This window comes from Mustela nigripes, chromosome 8 (genome assembly GCF_022355385.1).
Source record: "Mustela nigripes isolate SB6536 chromosome 8, MUSNIG.SB6536, whole genome shotgun sequence".
Classification (NCBI taxonomy): domain Eukaryota; kingdom Metazoa; phylum Chordata; class Mammalia; order Carnivora; family Mustelidae; genus Mustela; species Mustela nigripes.
In genome coordinates, this window is record NC_081564.1 from 64,890,574 (window position 1) to 64,913,776 (window position 23,203).

The 23,203-nt window shown below is 52.5% G+C and overlaps 1 protein-coding gene across 3 annotated transcripts in view; it reads right to left on the bottom strand.

Annotated features, from left to right (window-relative positions):
* Positions 1-23,203, bottom strand: part of ST8SIA5 (ST8 alpha-N-acetyl-neuraminide alpha-2,8-sialyltransferase 5) — a 61,060-nt gene that overhangs the window by 16,638 nt on the left and 21,219 nt on the right. For all 3 annotated transcript variants that reach the window (XR_009406001.1, XM_059409592.1, XM_059409591.1), the window contains 3 exons: positions 12,638-12,730; positions 4,011-4,097; positions 290-434 (listed from right to left, as the gene is read on the bottom strand). Coding sequence is in view for 2 of the 3 variants with exons in the window: in XM_059409592.1 (XP_059265575.1) it covers positions 290-434; positions 4,011-4,097; positions 12,638-12,730 (325 nt within the window). In the remaining variant the exon portion in view is untranslated. The remainder of the gene's footprint in view (positions 1-289; positions 435-4,010; positions 4,098-12,637; positions 12,731-23,203) is intronic.

Sequence of the window (23,203 nt, forward strand, 5' to 3'; positions counted from 1 at the left end):
GCCTCTCATGCGGGGAAAAATGCTTAATCACCCTCCCAGATAACTTCAGGCTGTCCTCGGCAAGCAAGGCAATAACCAAAATTTGACAAGCACTCTCCTGCCTGAGTCACTCAAAGAGTAGCCAGTTGGCATTCACCGTGCTCGGATGGTCTACCAAGAGCCTACCAGAGCCAGGACGGTGGGTGCAGAGGGCCCAGCAGGTGGATGCCATACCCTGTGGGCAGAGCCACTTAGGGCCACGTGGGGTTGCCCCTTTGCCCCGCCCAGGCGGCCCTGCCCAAAGCGGCACCTTGGGAAACATGCGGAAGATCTCCTGGTTGATGTGGTAGATGCCACTGGTGTCCACTTCGTACTTGAGCTTTGTCCCCAGGGGAGTGTTCTTCTGGGTGGTGAAGAGGAAGGAGGGAGCATTGCAGCACCTGGACAGAGTGGACCTGCCAGGCAGGAGACAGAGCGGGAAAGAGGTGACACGGGGCAGAGCCAAGCCTCTGGAAAATGGGGGGTCATGGAACTCAGGCCCCTCAAGATGGCCAGGAAGCCCCCACCCACACCTTCCCGCACTCACCCCCCTCCCCACACCTCTGCTCACGCTGTTCCCCTGCCTTCGACACGCCTCCCAATGCCTGGGCCTTTCCTCCTCTCCTCACGCTGGCCTTGCTCCCTGAGAGCTCCCGGCTGCCCACCCCACCGACCTCACCAGCCTCCGAAGACCTGGAGCACAGACCGATACCACCCACTTCACCACCTACAGTCTCTCTCCCCACCCGAACCAAAGCCCCTTGATGGCAGGGACCCTGCCAGTGGACCCTGCCTGGTGTTAGTCACATGAGTGTGGACAGCCAGCTGCTGGCCAGCCCTGGGCTGAGTCACGCCTCAGGCGCTCGTCAAGGTCCACTGGGCATTCTGCTACTCGCTGGAAATGCTGTTTCTCCAGCCTCGATGGAAATCTGGGGGTACCGAGCTCATCCTCGGGCCCCTGGCCCTGATCAGACTGTAAACAAGGCATTTACCCCATCTCATGGGGGCAGAAACCCAAGAAAAAAATGATCAATTTCAATCATTTAGAAAGTGTCTTAGGAAGGGGGGTGGTCAGAGAGAGGGGTGGTGGGCTGGTGCCTGTGGAGAGAGGAGTCTGACTGACTTCCAAAACAGGTTCTCAGGAGTTCACTGTTTCTAAAAATAAATAGTAAATAAGTAAATAATATAAATAAATAAATAAATAAATAAATAAAAATTAGATAAATAAATAAATAATAAATAAGAGCCCCTGGCTTTCCCTCACAAAAAAAAAACCAAACAAGCTACAGAAGGCGTAAAGCTCAGATGATGCAAGCAGGCATCACAAAACTAAAGAGTAAAAAGATAAAGGCTCCTAGGGAGAAGGTGGCTGCTGAGGCCGACCGGGGGCCGGCCTGGCGGGAGAGGGTGGAGTCATCTGTCATCCCTCGGGCCGCAGCCAGTGCTCCCCCTGGTCACTCCCTCTCCAAGGTCTGGTGAGGGGTCCAGCCCTGGGCCATCCCTCCCCCTGCCCTAGGGGCCCAAAGCTCTCCCCACCGGCTGCCCAAGGGCTAGACCTAAGGGAGCAGGCCAGCTGCTGCTCTTTCACATGGGGCTCTGAACCCACAAGGCTCCATTTCCTCCGGAAGCAACAGTGAGGTGCCGTGTCCACGCTGGCCTCCTCCCCCAGCACTAGCTCTAGGTACGGTCCCATGCAGCACCTAGGTGGTCCCAGGAGGGATGGGACACCTTCCCCAAGGAGCTGGGATGATGACCACCAACAATGTTTGAGGAAGAACTTTCTGGAAGCTTCCCCTCAAGGTCTGGGATGGAAACATGGGGTTGCCACGCCGCTGTCAAGAGGCTTCTGTTCTAGTTTCTGTTCTGCCCGAGTGGGGCCCGAGGCAGGGGTCTTCCCCAGACCAGACCTCAGCCTCTTTGTCTATAGAATACAGCCTTGTGGGGCACCTGGGTGACTTAGTCGTTAAGCGTCTGTCTTTGGTTCAGCTCATGATCCCAGGGTCCTGGGATCGAGCCCTGCATTGGGTTCCCTGCTCAGTGGGGAACCTGCTTCTCCCTCTCCCACTCCTCCTGCTTGTGTTCCCTCTCTCTCTCTGTGTCTTTCTCTGTCAAATAATAAATAAAATCTTAAAAAAAAAAAAAAAAAGAATTCAGCCTTGGCCCTTCCACCTCTGACCCTCTGTAATTCTGTGACTGTAGGTTGCCAAAGCCAGGAAGGTTATAAAATTATTTTTTATGACTTTCTCTCTTGCAAGGATTTCACTGGGGAGCTCAGCAGGCTGCTGGTCACAGAGAGAGGACTTTACTGTACAGTGTTGAGTTTCAGAATGTGACTAAGGCCTCCCAGACTGGAGGCCAGATGACTGGCCAGGTGGAGGCCATAGGTCAGTATTTAGTTTTGCTGGTCCAGAAACTCAGTCTTGTCAGGCTGCTGGAGAGTACTTCATTGAGGGGGAAGAGGGGGGACTGTCTCCCATTAACCAAGCTCACAAGTGACTGATATATAAACCGGAAGGCCAATGTTTCTATTTGTAGGCAGTAAGTTACAGGACCCCTCTCCTACAACTGGAAAACTCATGTCCATCTTCTAGCACACCCCTCCTAAGCTGCGCATTTCACTGTGCTAGGCTCTTACAAGTCTAAGTGAAGAATCGCATCATGGTTCAATGAGCCTGTGACAAGAGCAAAGGGAGGCAACCTTGAAGTTTTTCCATTTAGAGCCTAGCAAGGCCTGATGGCCTCTCCCTTCCCCACACCTGAAACTACTTCCCCACGCCCCAGAAGGGTGTGGGCTCCCCTGGAGCCTCTCCCCGGGATCCTGCTGACTGATCCCTGCTGAAGGGATCCTTGTTTTTCTGTCAATCATCTTCCTGTTGTTTCATTATTTCCTTAGACATGAGGATCCCACCAAGGAGTCTTCCGTGCTGCACTCAGCTCTCAGCCAAGAAGACACCCTTTCACATCTCCCTGACCTCCGCTAGGCAGGGTGTTGATGAGCTGCCTGGTCAGTGCAGTGCCCACCGTGGCACTCCTTGCTAAGTGGCAGATTTTGGGTGGGGGGGGGGCACCTGCCGCACAGGTCTTGGACCCATTCCCTCCTCCCAGCACTGGGCTGAAGTTCATGTTTGACTTTTATGATGGGGAGCATTGGGGGAGGGAGGGGGTCAGCAAAACACCTACACGGCCTCGGACAGGAACCCACAGTCTCACTGAGACCTCTGGGGCGACGCTGCCAGCATCTGTTCTTGAGGGATTACCACGTTAAACATCCACATTTCTAAAAACGTGCCACTTAAAGCTACAACTCGGTCTCTAGACAGGGCCTGGAATGGGGGCAAACTGGAACAAATGACTTTTAAGTTAAAGACAAAATGCTGAGTGTCATTTGCTTCTCGAAGCCTCCCGGGTAGGTGGGCCGCGAGCCCATGGCTCCTGGGTACGTGGGAACTGCCGCCTGACTTGCCCGCAACTGGTTCCTGCCCACGTTCCTCAGCTCCCCCCAATTCCATTCCGTGAGCTTTGTCTTGCACTGAAACAATACCGTGAACTCCCAGAAGTTCAGCGAAGGAGAGAACCCTACGATCAAAAGGAATTTGTGGACATCAGCCAGCTGCTTAGCTCCCCCAGAGAGGAGAACCTTAAGCTAGGGCTCTCGCCTCTCTGGGAGCTGATAATCTATTGCTTTGGGTTAGAAAAGAGACGAATCTGCAGCAGGCCTTGGGCCGAGGAGCCCAGCATGGTTCTGTGATGGGCTGTCAGGAGACAATAGCTCCGAGGCTGCTGTGGGGCCCAAGGGCTGTCATGTGGGGGACAGCAGCCAGCAAGGTGCCCACCTCAGCCTGGGCACGGAATCAGAACCTCCCCATGGCCCAGATCCCAAAGCCCAGCCGGGGCCAGCTCTGGGGAAGATGAGCCCAGGCTGGGGCCCTGCGGGACGGGGCTGCAGAAGGAGAACGTGGAAGGGCTGGGAAGGGCAGACAAATCACAGATACTTGAACTGGTTGGCTTCCGAGATATTCATCGCCCATCTGCACATCTGCAGGCTCTTCCATCTGTCGAACAGCTCCGACTGCTTCACCCTTGGGGAGTGGAGGACAGAAGAGCACCAATAAGGGCCAGGCTGGACAGTGTCAGCATTCCCAAGCCTCCCTTCCTGCTCCCCAGGTGCCGAATCCTGGTGTGGACCTTTACTTGAGCTCTGTTTTCTTATTTGGGGTATGCTGGGTGCCCCAGCATCTGGGGTCCTGCTCATTCCTAGACAGAGCCAACTGCTCTCCCGCAAGCCCGCTTGCCACCTGCAAACCAGCCAACGCCGAGCCGGCAGCCTCAACACCAACTTCGTCCACGGAGCCATCAATCTTAGGGAAACTCAGGAATGCTCCGAATTACAGACAAAATCCCCAGTCTGTCTGCCCATGTGCTATCATGGGGGAGAATCTGAAGCTTTCATTGGCTGCCTGAAGAGGTCTTTGGTTCACAAAATAGGGCAAATACTCACTTCGGTGTGAAGTAAAAACCAGGCTCATTCTGCAGAGCTGGGTCCCCTGTGTTTAGCTGGAGGGGAAACAGTTGCTCCCCAACAGGGCAAACCTCCCCCACAGATGCAACGCACACATGACTGGTGTGGAGAAGGGTGACTGCAGGAAGAGTCATATAGGAGAGTGGCCAAGTGCATGGATTTTGGAGCCAGAAGAGGAGCTGGATCCCAGACCAAGTTCAGATACTTCCTAACTATGGGACCTCAGACAGATAATTGACCTCTCAAAGCTTCATCTTTATAATGAACATAATAATAGATTATCATTCACAGTCCCAGATTTGTTAAGATTATTAAATAAAGTGATGCAATAAAGGGCTAGGCTTGGGAAGTGTGCACAGAAATTCCCCGAGACAGGTAAACTATTTTTATGGTCAAACAGCACCATCTTGATGACGCTCACTCACCATCCCCTGGATTTCCCCTTTTGTAAAACCCATAACCCGTTCCTACCCACTCCTGATCCTTCCCACAAGAAAGTAAATACTGCAGGGGCAGGGGGTGGTGCCCGAGTTCACCCCCATAAATCCAGCGGTAAGGCACATGGCGGATGTGTGGGACATAGGCACTGAGCCTATCAATAAATTAGTGAATAAAACCATAAGTCTGAGTTCAAATAGAGTCTGTAATTACTGGTTGAACTCCTCTATATGGCAGGAACTGGGGCTAGAGCAGGGAACAAAACCATTCGCTGTTCCCATGGACTTTAAATACTAGAAAGGAGGCAAATGGAAAACAGGTATGCATGCATAGGACAACAAGAGCACAAAAGACAAAAGCAGGACTGTGTCAGACTACAGCAAAGGACCACAGCAGAGTGAAAAGTCAACTTAAAGAACGGCAGAAAGTATTTGCAGACCATGTATCTGATATGGGGTTAAACCTCAAAATAGATAAGGGGCTCTTACAATTCAATAACAAAAACCAAATAAGCCGATTTTAAGATGGGCAGAAGACTTCAACAGACATTTTTCCAAAGAAGACATCCAGACAACCAACAGGCACATGAGAAGGCGTTCAATATCACTCACCATCAGGGAAAGGCTAATCGAAAGCGCAACGAGCCATCCCCTCACACCTGTTAGGATGGCTAACAGCGAGAAAACAAAAAATGATCGCCAGCGCCGTAACGGGGACGTGGAGAAAAGGGAAGCCTGGGACAGTGCTGGTGGGAACGCATGCCGGTACAGCCAGCACGGGAGGCAGCATGGAGGTTCCTCCAAAAATTAAAAATAGAGCTACCATATGACCCATCCGCTCCACGTCTGTGTCTATATTCATAGGACTTGCTGTCAGGATGGGAAAGAGCTCAGGACGCTCCCTATTCACGGTGGGACTACTTGGTAGTAAGCAGGGAATGGAAACCAGCTCAATGTCCCCCGATGTGTAAAAAGAATGTGTTACGGACACACAACGGAATATTCTTCAGCCTTTCACAGGCAGGAAATCTGCCACAGGTGACAAGCTGGACGAAGGCAGCGGACCTCGTGCCGCGTGCCATAAGGCAGTCACAGAACGATGTATATGGCGTGAGTCCGCCCATGGGGCATCTACACAGTCGATCTCTGAGAAACAGGAAGTAGAATGGTGGTTGCTGGAGGCTTTGGGAAGGAGAAAGGGTGAGCTGCCTGCCACCCCACGGGTCTAGAGCTTCAGGTTGAGGAGGTGAACATGGGCTAGAAATCTGCTGTACAACTTCGTGCAACATTTAACAATACTGGATTATACGCTTAAGAATGGGCTCAAAGGGCAGATCTCAGTTCAAGGGTTCTTACCCCAACTGAGAGAAAGAAAACAGATAATAATGCCATGTCTGGGAGAGGCAAGGGCTCTGAAGAAAAATGAAGCAAGGTAAATGAAGCAAAAAGTGACTGTTTCAGAAGGGCTAGTCAGGGGGGGGCTTCCCTGAAGAGACCTTGGCACAAAGAACTGAAACGATTAGGAGGGAGCCATGCAAACACCTGGGGAAGGAGCAGTCCAGGCAAAGAGAAAAGTGAGTACAAACACACTGGGGCAGGATCTTAGTTGGCCACTTTAAGGAGCTGGAAGGAACCCCTCTTCTTTCCAGGCTGATGCCTTCTTTCTGGCTTCCACAAACCTCTCACTGCAGCCTGCCCCTCTCAGGCTAATGTGACATCGGAGGAGAGGCATTACACAGCCCACCCCTGCCTCCCCCACGGCTTCCCTCCCCTGCTTTCCACAACCCCCAGGTCCCTAGAGCAGCACCCGACATGGCCAATGCCTCAGACACCACGTGGAAACAGTCCTCACAGGACTGTGGGCTGGGGTCCCAGGTCCAAGTCTTACCAGCATCTGGGTCCCATTCTCTGTGCCTCCAATACCTGTCACACACTGGACCAAAGCTGGGGCCTGAACGCCCAACCTTGAATCCTGGCTCCATCCCCGACTTGCAGGGTGGCCTTGGACAAGTCATTGAATGTCTCTGAGACTTGGGTGCTTTATCTGTACAACCAATATAACAACCTCTGTCCTGTTAATCTCCAGGGTTCTCAGAAAGATCAAATGAGATAATAGCTTTGCAAATGTGGAGATTGCCTTTCCTTTAAAAATGAAGGGTTGATCTCAGGCTCTGATCTCCTTTCTCTGCACACACCACTGAAAATCCAGAAGAGGAACAAAAATGTTATATAGACCTAGAATAGATTGATGGGGACAGGGAAGTCCAGAGGAAGAGAGAACTTGACAAGTGTGCGCAAGGAGGAGGGGGGACATATGGAGGGGTGACATGGCCCAGAAACAGTGTTCAACCCCAGGGAACACTTTTAAAGAGGGTGGAGGGTGCGGATGGGGCATGGTGCTGAAAATGAGCATCAGTTGTAAGTCTGTATCCAGAACCTTCAAACCACAGCAGCCAAATAGTCAGTGTCCAGCAGAGGGAGGGGAGGGGCTGAATCAGACTGTCAGTTCCTACCAAAAAATAAAAACAAAAACAAATTATCATTTTCAATGAAAAGATCTGGACAGCATAACAGCAAAAAGAGTAGTGTCTCCAACAAGGACTCTTGAGGAAGGCCTGCTCTTCAGCTTTTTGTTGTTCTAAATGCAAATATGAATCCGATGAGCAAGGGTCACCTGGTCAACCGGAAGGAACCAGATGAAGAGAAACCATCAGTTAAAATATCCAAAGAGAAAAATAGTGGAGGAACAAAATACAACTTTAAAAGAGTCTACTTAGTGTCTCTAGAGAGCCTAGAAGACATGACACCCTTAAAGATAGGAATAGATAGCTCTGAGGACAAAGAAAGAGCTCTGGGTAGGGGTAAGTTCGCTCAAAGAGCTGGAAAATGAAGTCAAGGACTTTTCTCAGGAAGTGGAAACAATGGGCAGAGACAGAAAAGAGGACATCGGACAGGGAATGCTACACGAGCGATCCAGAAAGTCGGGGGTGCGACTCTTAGAAGGACTGGAAAGAGGAAGTAGAGAGGAATGGAGAGAAGGGAATATTTTTAAAAATCCAGAAGAACATTCAAGAGTCTGGACATGAATCCCGGATGGAGCGGTCCGACAGGTGTCTGTCCTGAAACCCACCCTCCAGACATTTCAGAACTGTAGGATCTGGAAACACTGCAGAGAGAAGAAAACAGGACACCTCTAAAGGAAAAAGAAGCATCAGGCTCTCATCACTCTGGTTGCTAGAAGGGGATGGGGGAAGTCTTTAGCGTTCGGGGCGGTGGGGGGAATGGTTTTCTCCCAAAATTCCAACCCCACCAAACCAATAATCAGGTATATGGGAAGAATTAAGTCATTTAGACACAGAACTCAAAACCTGACCTCCTACCCATCATTGGGAAAAGACTGGAAGATGGTTAGAAACAAGAAGAAGCTATGGGTTTTCCACAAGAGTGAATCCCAGCTAAGAGGCAGGGAAGGGAATTTCCCTGGACAACAGCGTGTGGCCTACCAAGAGAGCAGCCTGTCCACACTGGAGCACGAGGATAAAGAGAAACCCTGAGGGGAAGGTCTGATTGGAGGAGAGGCTGGCAGAAACCCCAGACAGGGCATAACAGAGACAAAGAGTTCAAGGGGGAAATGATGAGTTGATGCTCCAGTAAAAAAGGGGGAGGGGGAGGATGCACAAGAAAGGACATAAAATAACTATTTCCTGTTCTTCAAAACTTGGAGTCAACCTATAGAGCAAACCCCAAAATAGGCTCATTATGGATACCAAGAGAATGTAAACGTTATCAGCCTTGACCTTTTAAAGGTAAATGCACTGATGACTGGAACCAAAACATAGGGATCATTTTAAAAACCCCATCTTACAAAGTACAGGCTCAAGAAATACTGCCAGTATTTGGCAGAACCAGAAACAAGTTACTCAGGCAATCTAGAGATGGAAGAACTAAAAATAGCAATTCTCCCCAACCCAGTAGGGGTGGGGGGTATCGTAAGGGGGCTGAACCCTCACCCAACGACACCCAACGAGACCCGACGTCAGTGCACATCGTGGTAAGTCAAGAAACAACCAGCAGGGGTGTGTTACTGAGAGCTGTGGCGGTAATGACCAGAAGGAACAGCCAGAGTCGAAAGGATCAGGACTGAGGGGGTGGGGGGCGAAGGCATGGGGCAGGGGCCTGTGGCTTCTTATTATCACCAGCCTCTCTATCCTACTTGATTTTTCCCACCATGTGCAAGAGATGGTGAGGATAGGAGGCGATCCTGACCGTCTCTCTTCTTCTTTCTTCCCCTTTCCTCCACTGGCCTCCTCTGTCTCCACCCAGCTCTCGTGTCCATGCCCCGCCCACCCATTCGTGTCACGGCCACATCCTGAGCCCGTGCACACTCGGGGACTCCGAGATGCATGGGCACGAAGGGGCCCCCAGCCTGGGTGGCCCTGGCTCCCAGACTCTGTTCCTGGGTGCAGCACTGGCCCCCCGCCACCGCAGAAAGATAGGGAAGGGGCAGCAGGAGAGGGCCTGGGGTGATGCCCCAAGCACCAGCCCCACTGGGTGGGAACAGGCTCAAAAACCAAGAGATTCTAGAATGACTACATTCAAACAAATAATTTGTACAAGTATTAGTGACAAGACACATCATAATACATCACCACAGAGTGACTCCTCCTGCTTCTGTCATCGTCGGAACTGAGGCCTTCTCCATGTGGGAATTTGCCGGCTGACTGGTTTCTACCAGCGTTTGGAGCAATTTTGGACCAGAATTATTCCCAGATGAATCCCACCCCTCCCTGTTGCCTCCCTGTTGCCTCCAAATGCCAGCTGTCATTCTTACGCCTTAAGGGCCTCCCAGCCCAGCCGTGCAGCCCCCTCCATGCCCATATGGTGACTTAACCTTCCTCCAATGACTCAGAGTCTCCACTGGGAGCAGCATGCATGGCCGCGGGCCAGTGAGGCCCGCAGGTACCCGGATGATGCTAGGACCATTCGAGTCCGAGGCTGGTCTCCGGGCTCTCTGATGTCAGCCTTGGAGGTCCCACTGAACCTCAGCTTGCTGACCCAGGAAAGGAGGCACAGACAGCCTCATGCCCGTGCCCCACAAACAGCCTCCGCCTTTCCTCTCAGAGCCCCAGGGCCACCGGGCCCAGGCTCCCAGGATCTGGGGACTACAGGGATGTGAAGGAGACAGAGTGGTGCAGGGCCCAGGGGTCACCAGCTGGGACGGAGCTCAGCTCAGGAAACCAGAGCGGGTGGCCCAAGGCAGAGAGAAGAGTTCAAGGCGAGCACCAGACATACATCCCTGATGAGGGACAAAGGTGGACACCGACTGTGGGAAGATTCCTCACCGCACCCCGCCCCATAACGTTGTGATGCAGGGCACGGTGGAAGCTGGGATAGGGACTCTCAGGGTCCAAATCATCTCTCCTTCAAAACTCTTATTTGCGATCCTGACCTCTGAGATCTCAGAATGTGACCCTTTGGAGACAAGGTCTTAAAGGTGGAGGTTACGTTGAAACGAGGCCATGAGGGTGGGCCCACATCCGGTCTGACCGATGTCCTCGTTAGAAGGAAATGAGGACGCGGGCAGGTACAGAGGGCAGTCCACGCGAAGGCCGAGGGAGAACACGGCCATCGGCAAGCCAAGCAGAGGCTTCAGCAGCCAGCCCTGCCAGCACCTTGATCTCAGGCTTCCCACCTCTGCAGCTGTGGGATCTAAAGTTCTTTGAGGGCCTGAGGTCTCTGAATTCCAGGAAAAGACAAAGGGTCTCTGCTGAGGAGCTGATGAATTTGACTCATGCCTGAAGCGTGGACAGCCACGCTTGGTTTGCCACTAAATGGCAACTCCTCACTGATCACATCACACACACCCCACTGCCACCTGCTTAAAGCCTTCCATGGGTTCCTGCGGCCCTCGGATAAGGACAGAATCTGAATCCTGGTCCACACTGCAAAGCCTCATCAGGTCAGGCCCTGGTCTGGCCCTCCAGCAACAGGGCTGCCCCATCTCCCCTCTCACGCTGGTATTCAAGCTGCCCTGACCCTTCAGAGCCGGGGACACAGTGGGCTTTCTCCTGGCACAGGGCCTTTGCACAGACTGTTCCCTCAGTCTGGAACCTGCCTGGCCTACTTACCTCTTATCACCCTTCCAACGGTAGTGCCAGCATCCCTTCCTCAGAGGAGCTTTGTCTGACAACCCCCTCCTCGCCCCAGTCCAAGTCCAGTTCCCTGCCATCCCCTTGTCTCCCTAGGGTAAACAAGTATTAATGTCTGCTTCCCTGCTGGGCTGGGAGCTCCATGAGGGCGGGGACCAGGCTGGCTGGGGCTGATGGGAGGGGGACCTGCCTCCCACGTTTACCTCTGGAGAGGGTACAGAGACCTTCAGTTGGTACCGGGGCCATAACGCAGCTAAGCCCAGGGGGACACATCCTGGGAGCTTTCCTGCAGCTATTAAACGTACAGATTCTGAAAGACAGCCCCGAAAAGCTGCTGCTGCTGGCAGTGGTTCCAGAAGCAGAAGAAAAGGGAGGGAGGCATATGAACATTTAGGCAACACCTATTACGTGTGCTACTATGGACGTGGACCGAGGGGCCATCTGCCCTCACATACGCTACTTCTTCTAGTCTCTGCGGTGACCTTTAAAAGTTGGGTAACAGTGTCCTAATTTCTATAGGTAAGGAAAGGCTCAGAGAGATTAAGTAATTTGCATAAAGATGCAGAGCTGCTAAGATCCCAGGTCTGACAACTCCCCAGGAGCATGCTCCGTCTGTGACCCACACTACACAGAAACTGTGTCAGATGGCAGAAGGTCCGGTGTCTCCTACCCGTCGGCCACGGACCATGGTCCCAGGGATGGCTCACGGGCCCACGAGAGCCCCCAACGCCACCGGAGTCTAGATTAACTATAGTCCTTTTCCATATCCAGGTAGAAATGTTTTCAAATACACACGAATTTTACTTCAAACCAAGTATCACGACGAGCGCGGCACATTCCTCTCAGTGGGTGGTGAATTTGTGGCAGTCCCACGTGGGAGGGGAGGGTGGTGGAAACCCACAGACACTGAAATGTGCTGCATCTAATGTGCTTTTTCTCCTATAGGTTGTAAAAAACCCATGGGTGTTGTGCTGCTCGGTGTTTGTGCACAGGTGCTGGTTGAAGCAGATTCCCAGGGGGAGTGCACAAGGACACCGTGCTGCCTCTGCGGGGAACCGAGGGGCTGTGAGACGGGGGTTTTTATTCTATGCCTTTTTGTACCATTTGAATGCTGTATTATTGAAATAATTTTAAAAATACTTAATTTAATGACTATAAAAGGTTGAAAGATGATAGCAAAAGAGCGCCGCTTAACCCTCCGCTCGGAGCGCTGAATTTTGGGTGAGATGCTCCTGTGCTCTCTTTGGCTTCCATGCAGGAGGAGCCCAGGGACGACCTCACAGAGCCTGGTAATTGAGACTGGGACTGAATCCCCTGAGTCACCAGAGGTGACCTTGTCAACTTGGCCTTTTTTCATAAAATGCACAATTATCCCTGCTCTCCAAGTGCCAGAGGCCCGGGGGAAGGAGATCTCATTCTCGCTCTATGGGGCGCCTGCCCCATCCCACGCCCCCTCCCCCGGTCCTGCCCCATCCCACATGTCCCGTTCCCCCCACCGTCCTGGCCACACTCACATGGACAGCACCTTCACTTCCAAGATTTCGTGCCTCAGCTCCAGGCATCTTGTGGAGTTATATTCAAATGGGCCCTCGTAAAACTCAAAGTACCTAGGAACCAACAGGGACAGAAGTTACTATATGAAGAAGCCAGGCAGACTTTGGGGGGACTAAGGGGCTCTTGATGGGGACAAGTCGATCCTGGTCAAATTAATAGAGCACACCAGATCCACCCCAGCAGATGACCTCATAGGGGGTCCCCAGGGCTGGTGGGACCCTCTGGCTTGATCTCGGGGTGGTTGGTTACTCCCAGCACCCCACTGCTGCAGGAGTGTAACCCTTTACAAAGCATGAACTCATCTCAGTAAATCAGGACATTCAGAAGAAGATTTGGCTGCAAAAAGGAAGGGAAGTGGGAGGATGCCCAGGGCCTGGTCTCATTAGCTTCGGTGATCGGTGCCTGATGGAGGCGGCACTGGGAGTCGGGGTGGTGAGACCCAGACTTTCAACTTGAGTCCTGCCCTTTCCTGCCCCTTTCTCCTCCCCCCAGGACACAAACACAGTGAAAATCTGCTGCTTTTTCCTCTTGTCAGTAGCTCACCCGGCTCTCGAGCTCACGCTGTGACTAGGTGAGGCTGACGTTTCTTTCTCCCCATTTGACAGCCGAAAAAGTGGAGGCTAAGGAGATGGAGCTCAGGTCCCACAAACAGGAGGACGGGGCCAGGCTTGGGCTGGGTCCCACCACAGGGAAGCCCAAGCCCTTCCCAACACCAGCTGTCTCCAGGCCTGCCAGAGCCACATCAGGGTCCTTCCTGCAACTCCACACAGAAGCCGATTCTAGCCAGTGCTTGCTGAGCCCTAACCTAGGACCAAGTGCTTGACGTGGATGCACCCACTTGTTGTCTTGCGAACTAGCCTATGAGGAAAGCAGTCGGCATATGCATCTGGAATGAGCTCTGCAGTTGCCCAAAGCCACGTAGATGGTAGGTGGCAAAGCTGGGACATGAGCCTGCACGTTGACTCGAGGCTGCTCTTGTCCACTCACCTGTAAGGACAGCTGGTGTCCCCTGAAAAGGCCCTGTGGCCTCCCACAGTCACTGGGTGAGGAGACCTTTAAAGCTGCCCCCTCTCACACCTGAAGTTCCCACAATCCCAGAGGAGAAAGAGCACCTGCAGACATTAAGCACAGTTCACTGCTGAACGCAGCCACAGAGACAGGATGGGGCCAGCCCTCGTGGCCTCTCTGTCCGGAAGTTGCTCAGAAAAGGCTGGGGGGCCGGATCCCAGAACAGCTCAACACCAGAGAAGCCTTCAGGGTCAAGCCACTCTAAAAGTGGGGTCAGTGGCCTGGGGACAGGTAGCTCTGGAGAATCAGATGTGGGAGTGGTGCCTCAGGGCTGCTCCTGGGCACTGTGTGCCGTGACCCAGGATTTAGAATAAAGTCATTCCTCCAGCACGTCCCAGAAACCTTCCTGGCATGTGGGAGCAGTTATTTTCCATGTGTTCTCACACACCTCATTTCTGTGTACCAACTCCTGGATGTGCTGCTCTATACACAGAAAGGCATTTTACCCAATAAAGTGACTTTTTACAATACCTGCATTTTAAATAACTTCTATAGATCATATCATATTTAATACTTTAAATATGTTTTAAAATATTTGTTCATAACTTTCATACAATTTAATAGTTAAGTGTTAAAGTTATGTTCTTAAGTAGTTTTAATTTATATATGTATGTGTGTGTATATATATATCATACGCATGTATGTGTATAATCATTATACCGTACAGGGAATGATTATACACATACATGCATATGATAGATGGATAGATAGATAGATTTAACAAAGAGAAACACAGTGAGAGAGGGAACACTAGCAGGGGGAGTGAGAGAGGAAGAATCAGGCTTCCAGTAAACTAGGGAGCCCAATGCAGGGCTCAATCCTAGGACCCCAGAACCACGACTGGAGCCAAAGGCAGATACCCAACAACTGAGCCACTCAGGTGCTCCATTAAATTATTATAACATTTTATATAACAAATTGTCTCTTACTGACAAAATGAAATTGACTCTTTATTCTTGTGTCGTGAAAGAAATGAAGCGGAGTTCATAAGAACTAGGCATTGTGGATTTCCAAAATATCATACTCACCTTTTTCTCCCTGTTTCCCCATGTTTTGGAATTCCTTTGTCTGTCTTTCTCATCTGGCAAACCCAAATTTATCCTTCAGTACCCAGCTCAACTGCCCCTACCTCTGAGATTTTTCTCTGACCCTCACTCCTGGGGTCCCTCTTACTTTGTCTCTTAATTAGAACAACTAACATTGTATTCTAACAGTCTGTTTATGTATCTGTTTTCCCTTCCAAACTGTTGTGAATATCTCAAAGACAGGACTCTGTCTTTGTTACCTCTGTACCTTTTGTACTACAGATGCTGTGAAGTGGAAAACTACATTTCCCAGACTCCCTTGCAACTAGGGTATGGATGCCATTTAGGTTTGACCAATCAGAAGCATTTGTATAAGACTGAGTCAGAGTTGTTATCGGTGAAGAATAGCAAGGCTCCAGGCACTGTTTTGCTGGTGCAGAATGTGGCAGAGGTGGCATATCTCTTGGAAATTGCAGTGGTAGCAGCAGCCTCATGATTATATTCTTATGTAAATATATTACATTTATTATTAGATATTATTTATTATTATATATAAACTACAGTAGTAGCAGCACCCTCATATTATATTTATATATAAATATATATTTATTATTATTATATATTATATTCTTTCCCCTAAATAAATCCCCTTCCGCTTTCACTAGCTCAATGGATTTGACTACCTATAATTAAGAACAAGAGGTCAGCATGAGGCCACCAGAAAAGTCCATGACCTTGGCTGTAACTGACATCATTTTCCAGTCACACAACTGTAAGTGAGGTCTGGTGTCTTATCACAAAGATCATCGTTTGCAACCAGAGCCACTGGCACTATGTCCTTTGGAATCCACTGGGTCATCTGAAGCCATGATCTCAGGCTGCTACTAAGAAAAGCTCCAGATTCAAATGGTGCAGGAGTTAGTTAGGAGAAACTTACCCCACTGGTCTTGGGGGGCTAGAAGTCTTGCAGACACATCTTTGTTACGCCTCTAAACCAGCTACGTGATGTGGGTCAATCACTTATCCTCTCTGGGCCTCTGCTTTCTCCTCCTTAAAATAATAGCCAAGGGCCCACCCAGCACACAATATGATCCCTCAGTGCTTCCCACTCACTAACCAAACCAGAATGTAACTGTGGAATGATGATCCACAAAGACAAGGAAGAAACTTGCAAAGACCAGCCAGAGCCAGCCCCTCCACGGTCTCCATCAGGCGCTCCCTCCTCACCTCTGCCAGACTCCACTCAGTCTCCCTCCCTGCTCAATCCCCAACCTTACCCCTACAGGGAACTGGGCAGTACAGTGATTCCAGAAGGTCTCGTATTGTGTGTTTGGTGCCCACTCAGTGGACAGGCTTTCAGAACGAGGTCACATTCCTTTCCTGCCCCTCATAAGCCACCCCAGGCCCACCACGTTTATGAGCCTTACTTTCCTCATCTGTCACATCCACACACACAAAAGTGCCATTCATGTGTAACAGGGCTGAGAGAAGATATTGATGAGAAATTTGGGGAAAGTCCCAGGATAGTGCCTGGCACACACCAAGCACCCAAGAAATGCTCGGTCCTTCCTTTCTCCTTTCTCTTGCCATCAAAGGGCAAGAGTCTCCAGGGAATCAGTGACCACTTATGGCCCTGCGGCTGGCTGATGGCAGAGCTGGGTCAGGCACGAGTAACCTCAGGAAGCTTCTCTGCCATCTGGACAGGCTGGCATCCTCCTTCCACTGCTATCAGTAAACCCCCTCCCCTGCCACTCAGCGGGATGAAGCCCATGCTGCGTTCCGCTTGGACGTGGGGATGTCCCTGGTCACTTCTCTGCTGCACACTCCATGGATAAACTGTGTTTCTGAGGCTTTAACATCTGGACCTTGTTGTCCCTGGAAGACCGGCCCCACCCAGGGCTAGCCGTTTCCTGGAGACAGGAACCACCTGTGAGCACCTTTCCTATGCAAACAAACCAGTGCAGAGCTCACACACACACCCCCCACCACTTCCCAATAGGGGCTGCTTTCCCCCTGCCCTGATCATCCCAGGGCCAGGTACAGACAGCCCCTTAGGCCCCGGAGCCCGCTGAGATCATTCAGACTGACGACTCCCAGGCCTGTGTACCTGCCTCACCTGTTTCTTCCAGAGAAACCACAGTAGAGGCTCTTGCCCACTTTTTCCATCACTCCCTCTGCTCCTGATCCCACCTCCCGGTGCTCCCCAGGGTTTGGTGTGGTGTGCCTCCTGCTTCTGGGCATGACTACAAAACCCTCTTCCTTCCTGCCAGTGACTTGCACGTCTGTGTGTCTCACCGCGCACGACTATAACGAAGCCCAGCCACCCTGAAAACAAGCCATCAAAACCACTCCCTGCCTGGGGCGAAAGCCCTGGTTTTCCCAGCTGAAAATGGAGATTATAGCTCTTGCCTGGGCTCTGCTTCTCTGGGCTGCACTTCTCCATCCCTGTGTCTAAAGATAATGAACTTAAGGAAAGGAGATTGTAACAAGGGCTGCCAAGTGTCCCCTCGCATTCTGCTTCTGACGGGACACCCAAGCATGGCATTCTGGGAAAAGCCGTGGTAATCTGTGTTTGGCCTGGACCCAGACTTCTATGTAGACATCAAAAATGAGGCTTCCAGTTTCTTTGTGGAATAACATGGGAAGATACTCACAGGACAATGCTGAGTGGAAAATGCAAGTTACAAAACTAATGTCCCAGAAGAATGGGACGTACATATGTGAATGTGTGGGGCAAAGGGACGGGCCGCAACAAGGCACTAATGGTGGGTTTCTTTGAGTAATGGGACAATGATCAATTTTTAAAATACTTCTCTGTATTTTTATGTTTTCTGTAATGGGGTTATGATTTTTGTGTTATTGGAAATCACCAATAAATGTCCTTTTATTGAAGTCCTAGCTCTCCCTCGACACAGCTCAAGCTCCCCCTTAACCTGCTACAAGACTGAGAAAAGCAGTTTCTCCAACCTTCTCAACTCTCAAGGTGAGTTAGTCACTGTCTCTTCTTCCAGTTCTCGAAAGATGATCTCTGCCTGGCTCAGAGAGGAGGGGCCCCGCAGCACATTTAGCACCTCGAAGGTATAAATAGTCTCAGCCGGTCAGCCCCGCAGTCCAGCTCATCTCAGATGCCATTTGGCTTCCGGCAGCCACCTCCGGGGCTGGCACCAAGCTGTGTCTGTCCTGCCCCTCCTCGGTGCCCTCAGGGACTTCGGGGGGGGGGGGTAGGGCAGCCCTGGCTGCCTGACCAGAGGGTGACAGCTTACCCTAAGTGAGAAGACAATGGCAGAGGTGACCACGATGGTCCTCCTCCTCCTCCCCAGACTTGGGCTCTGGGTTTGCAGGTGGAAGAGGCCTCATTGCAGCATGCCCAGGGCCCCATGTGCATCCCTGCCAGACTTTCTCTGCAAGCCTGCCCCTCAGCAGGCTCTCCTTTGGCCTGAACCCCCTCCAGAGCTTTGTCGGGGCCATGGGGTCTTTCCTGGAGGTCATGGTACTTTGAGCCCTGGCACCACTGGCTGGTACAAGATAAGGTTCGTGCATTCGGCTTCCTACCTAACACTGCCCTTCCTCCCCAGGTGCTGATGGTGTTCAAGAGAACAGGAGCCCAGGGAGATCCCAATGTCCTACAAAAGCTTCCACCAGCCCAGAAAGCAAGGAAGCAGCCCCAGCTCAGCAATCAGCACCCCTGGGCTCCTCTCAAACCTCGTGCAGAATCTCAGGGGACAACAAAATGGTTTATTTATTCCACACTGTGTAGGAACCTGGAAAGGGTATGACACCTCTGTGCAAATTAGGATAAAGTACCTTTTTCTCTGGGTGAATTAAGCCACAAGGCAGTCACATGACTTGTCAAGTGAGAGTGAGCTGCCTGACCGTTGGCTGGGTATCTTTGTGCAGTGCCCACTCTGCACAACCGTCTGTGGCAGGCTGATACTGGATTCCTTAATTTTGTCTTGTTTAATCCTCCCAACAGCCCTATGAGGTAGGCATTGTTTCCCCCATTTTATACCAAAGACTCAGATAGCAAGTGGTAAAGCAACCCGCCCAAAGTCATTCAGCTAGTAAAGAGGGGCACTGGAAAGGGGACCCAGAGCTTTTAGGAGCCCAGAATCCTTGTCCTTCCGTCACTGCAGTACACTCCCTCTCCCTGATTCTGACAAGCTACGGTTATGGGGTGCGGGGAACAGTTCTCAGCGAGCAGCCCCCTCCCCGTCAGGGGGCTCAGTGCGACTTCAGAGCCAGGAGAGCTGCCATCCCAAGACAGCACGCCACCCATCAGCGCACAGGCACAGAAATCAAAATCTGCAAAGTGCAGCCTGAGAATTCAAAGGACTGCCGTGTCTTCCCTAACAGGAAAGGAGAGACTCGAGAAGGGCTCAGCTGTCAACAATGGCAGGTCACAGGTACCAGGAGACACTCCCCTCCCAAGGTGTGAAGAGAGCTGGCTCGGACCCCTGACTAGATGCTGGCTCTCTGGGCCACGATTTCCCCATCTGTCCATGGGAATCTGCAGAGGTACGTGACTATCAGAGCTGGAAGCTAAGAAAGCCCAACGTTCCGAACACAACCTTGATAGTCCTTTGGTTAATCTGCTCCAGGTATGAACTTTGGGGCAGCGTCATTCCTGGCATCAGGCAGGAGCTGGGGTTGCCCCTCCTCCCCCCTGCGGCCAGAGGTTCTGCGGGGCCCCTGATTCAGTATCTAGACAGCCCCGGCAAGAGGTCGCATGTGGTGGCCTTCCCTTCTGGACCAGACCAGGGAGCCCTGAAGAACTCCCCTGTTAAAACCCAGCCCACCTCCCGGTGTCCAAACTAGCAGTGGTGGTCCGCTGCTCCTGCCCTGCTTCACCACCCTGCTGCCCCCAGGGGCCCCCAGGGGCTCAGCCACAGCCGGATCCGCCTGGCCTCCTCTTCCTTCAGCTCCCACCCAACTGATCACCCCTGCTCCCTCTGAGGCACTTCTCTCCCTTCTGGCACAAAGGGTGTGAGTCAGTCCTCTTTTCTCCCTGGAGGGGTGTCTCTGTCTGAGACCCTCTTCCTCGCTGTGTCTCTCTGGTTGCCACCAGCTTATCCGTCAGAGCCTTCCCCGCCCTCCCTCTGCAGTGCCCACAGCCCCCAGCTCAGTCCTTATTACACTGCTCTCAGTGCAACACCTCCACCGCCACGCCAGGCCCCTCGGGACAGCTCACCGAAGAGTTTCTGACCCACTACTACGTGCCAGGTACCCATTTAGGCCAGGATGCAGCGTCGACCCCTCCGGATAAAGCCCCCACCCTCAAGGACTTCCAGGACAGGAAACACATGAAATACAAATGCAACATAGGGTCAGGTAGGGACGAGCGTCATAAAAGTAAAGCAGGCGAGGGGACTGGAGGGCACCTGGAAGGGCGGTAGGAGGTCAAGGAAGGCCTCTCCGGACAGAGATGGAGCCATCGGCAGGGGTGCGGGAAGAGCATTCGAGAGGGAACGACAAGCAGACACCAACATGCTGAGGATAGACAAAGCCAGTGGGGCTGCAGGGACAGGGCTCTGGGGCCGGGGGTGCGCGGTGAGAGGAACTGAGGCCCAGGGGCGAGTGGCGCTGGGTCAAGCTGGGCTGGGGGAAGCACTCGATACACCAGTGCGCTGAAGCAGCAGAAACGCACGGCCTGACGTGAAAGTTCCCTCTGGCCGCCATAGGGACGTGGGTGGCATGTGGGCTGGTGGACTGCGCCAAGAGGCGGCAAAGAGATGCAAGAGACAGAGCAGGACACGAGTTCCATATAGAATCAGCAGGATGTGCTGATGGCAAGACTGCAAAGGTGAAAAGGAATGAGAGAAATCAATGGTAGCTCCTAAGATTTTATCTTGGACAACTAGTTGGTTCACAGAGACATTGAAAGAGGAGGGAATGATGGAGATGAACAGCCTGGGTCTAAACCAAATCTCCTCGGGACCCGTGAAGCTGGCCGAGACTGTTAGACATTCAAGAAGAGATCGTAGGTAGCCAGTCAGGGTCACATGTCTGCAGCCCAGTGCAGACGTCAGGGTCAGAGATACATGCTCCAGGGTCAAGAGACAAAGGGCTTAGCGAGATCTCACGGGAGGGTGGCGGGCAGAGGGCAAGCCTGTGGTCAGCTCCGACAGACTTTCAGAGGGTGGCAGGGGAGACAGGCACCAACAGAGTCTGAGAAGGAGAGTTGTATTAAGGAGGAGAACGTGGAGAGCCCACCGACACGGGAGCCAGGAGCAGAGAGCATTTCCAGGACAGAGGGTCAGCTCTGACCAGACCTAATGGACGCCAAGAAAGAGAAGGTCCCACTGACCTCACGACAAGGCAGTCATTGGTGACCCTGACAAGAGCAGACTCAGGGGAGCAGCGAGGCAGAAGCCCCACTGGCGTGGGTTGAGGTGAGAACAGAAGTGGGAGGTCCTGCGGACAGTGACTGTGGAAGTGTGTGTGATGAGCACTGGTGGCCATGAGGTGAGGTCTTTGGGGGGTGATGAGGTCATGAAGGTGCGGCTCTCGTGAATGGGATCAGGGTTTTTATAAAACGGACCCCAGTGAGCTCGCCTGCGGTCTTCCCACCACGGGAGGGCACCGCAGGAAGATGACAGTGTGCACACCAGAGTGGGCTCCTACCAGAGCCCAACCGCACTGTCACCCAGATCTCCAACATGCAGCTTCTGGAGCGGCCAGAGACAGTCTGTTGCTTACGATCCCCCAGATCTGTGGGCTGCCGTGGCCACAGCCCACCCGCACCGGGACAGGGAGTGCGCGAAGACTCGGTCCCGGCTGGGCAGCAAGAAGGGCATTTCCCCCAACGCGTGTAGAAGCAGCCAGAGTTAGAAGGAACATGCCTCAGTGTTCTCTGAGGTGCTGAAGCCCCCGGTGGGGGGTGAGGGAGGGAAGGTTTACAGGCCACGCGAGGAGGCCCGCATGGGGAGGACAGCCTCTGGGAACCCCACCACCCCCATCCCCTATGGCCCTTGCTGTAGGTGATGTAGGCTACGCACGGGTAGGCAGAGTAGGAAACTGGGAAAGCCCCATGTGCCTTACCATCTGGGCACCCCCTAAACTGCTTCCGGGTGGATGCTGGGTCCTCCCAGCCTGACCCCAGTCCCCTTTTCCTTTTCATCCTGGAAGCTGACCTGGGGCGAGGCCCTGGCAGTCACCATTGATCACCTGATCTGGAAATAAGGCCCACAAAGGGAAGTGCTCATACCCAGTGCTGTGAGTCGGGGTGAAGCTGGGGCCTGGCTCTATCCAGAAGGTCCCCTCAGTGGACCCCACTAGTGACTGAGCAAGACGGGAGCTTACCCAATGGAAACTGGGGCACAGAACCATTCACCTAAGTGGTTATTTGTCCAAGAAACTCAATTCAGACTCAGTCAAGGGCCACAAAGCTCGAGGACCAGGGAGACTCATGGGTCAACACCACTTGACGTGTCCCAGGACACCCACAACCTGGCCTCCACAGACAGCCCCCTGCCTGCTGGCCACCAGAGGCCCTCGTCAGGTACACGGGAGGAGATGGGGAAGCTGCTCGTCTTTGTTTGGCTTTTCCAGCATGCAGCCCAGAACAGTGCCAAACCTGATTCTCCACACTCTTCCCCCCTTGGACGGAGCCCGAGGACTCCATCCCTCTTTTATTTTGTTTTTTTTTTTTTTTGTTTTTGTTTTTTTTTGTCCTTTCCCACAGACTTGAATCTTGACCAGAGAGGCTTAGGCTAAGCCAGCCCACACCCACAGGTCAGGGGCCCAGACACAGGCCCTCAACAACAAGTCACCACACCTCCAAGTCCCTGGAAAATTCTTTCCCCTGGGGTCACCTTGCCCCCAAGGGCTCCTCTCTGAAATGTAGCATGTCCAGGAGCTGGTAGAAGGAAGCATTTGTTAGGTGTAGCAATCGAGAAAGCACTAAGCATGGGATGGGGGGGTAGGAGAATGACACAGAAGATGGGGGTGGGGAGAGGAGAGACCTTAAAGATGGAGTAGGACACTGAACCCTACCCAGGCTGACCTGTCCACAGCCCAGGAAGCAGCAGCCGTCTGTCTTGCACGCCTTAGCCCCGAGACTCGAGGGGAGGATATGCTGTGTGCCAGCTCCAACAGCCACCACCTCTAAGTGGTGACTCAGTTTCCTCATCTGGAAAAGGAAGGCACTAATAGGACCCACGTCAAACACTGGAGGGTGAGGACTGAGGGCAGGAACAGGTGCAGGCGCCCAGATCAGTGCCGGGCACACAGTCAGCCCTTATATCACTTGGCTGTGGCCGTCACCTGCCAAGATCCCAGCCAGGTCCTGCCCTTCCACAGAAGCACCTCTGACCTCCACGCTGAGCCCCTGGTGCACTCGCCATCTGTGCGGCGCAATTTATTGCCTGATTATACACCATCTTGAAACAACTATGAATAGCTGACTACAGCCTAATAAGTGCTGCACTGAAGCGC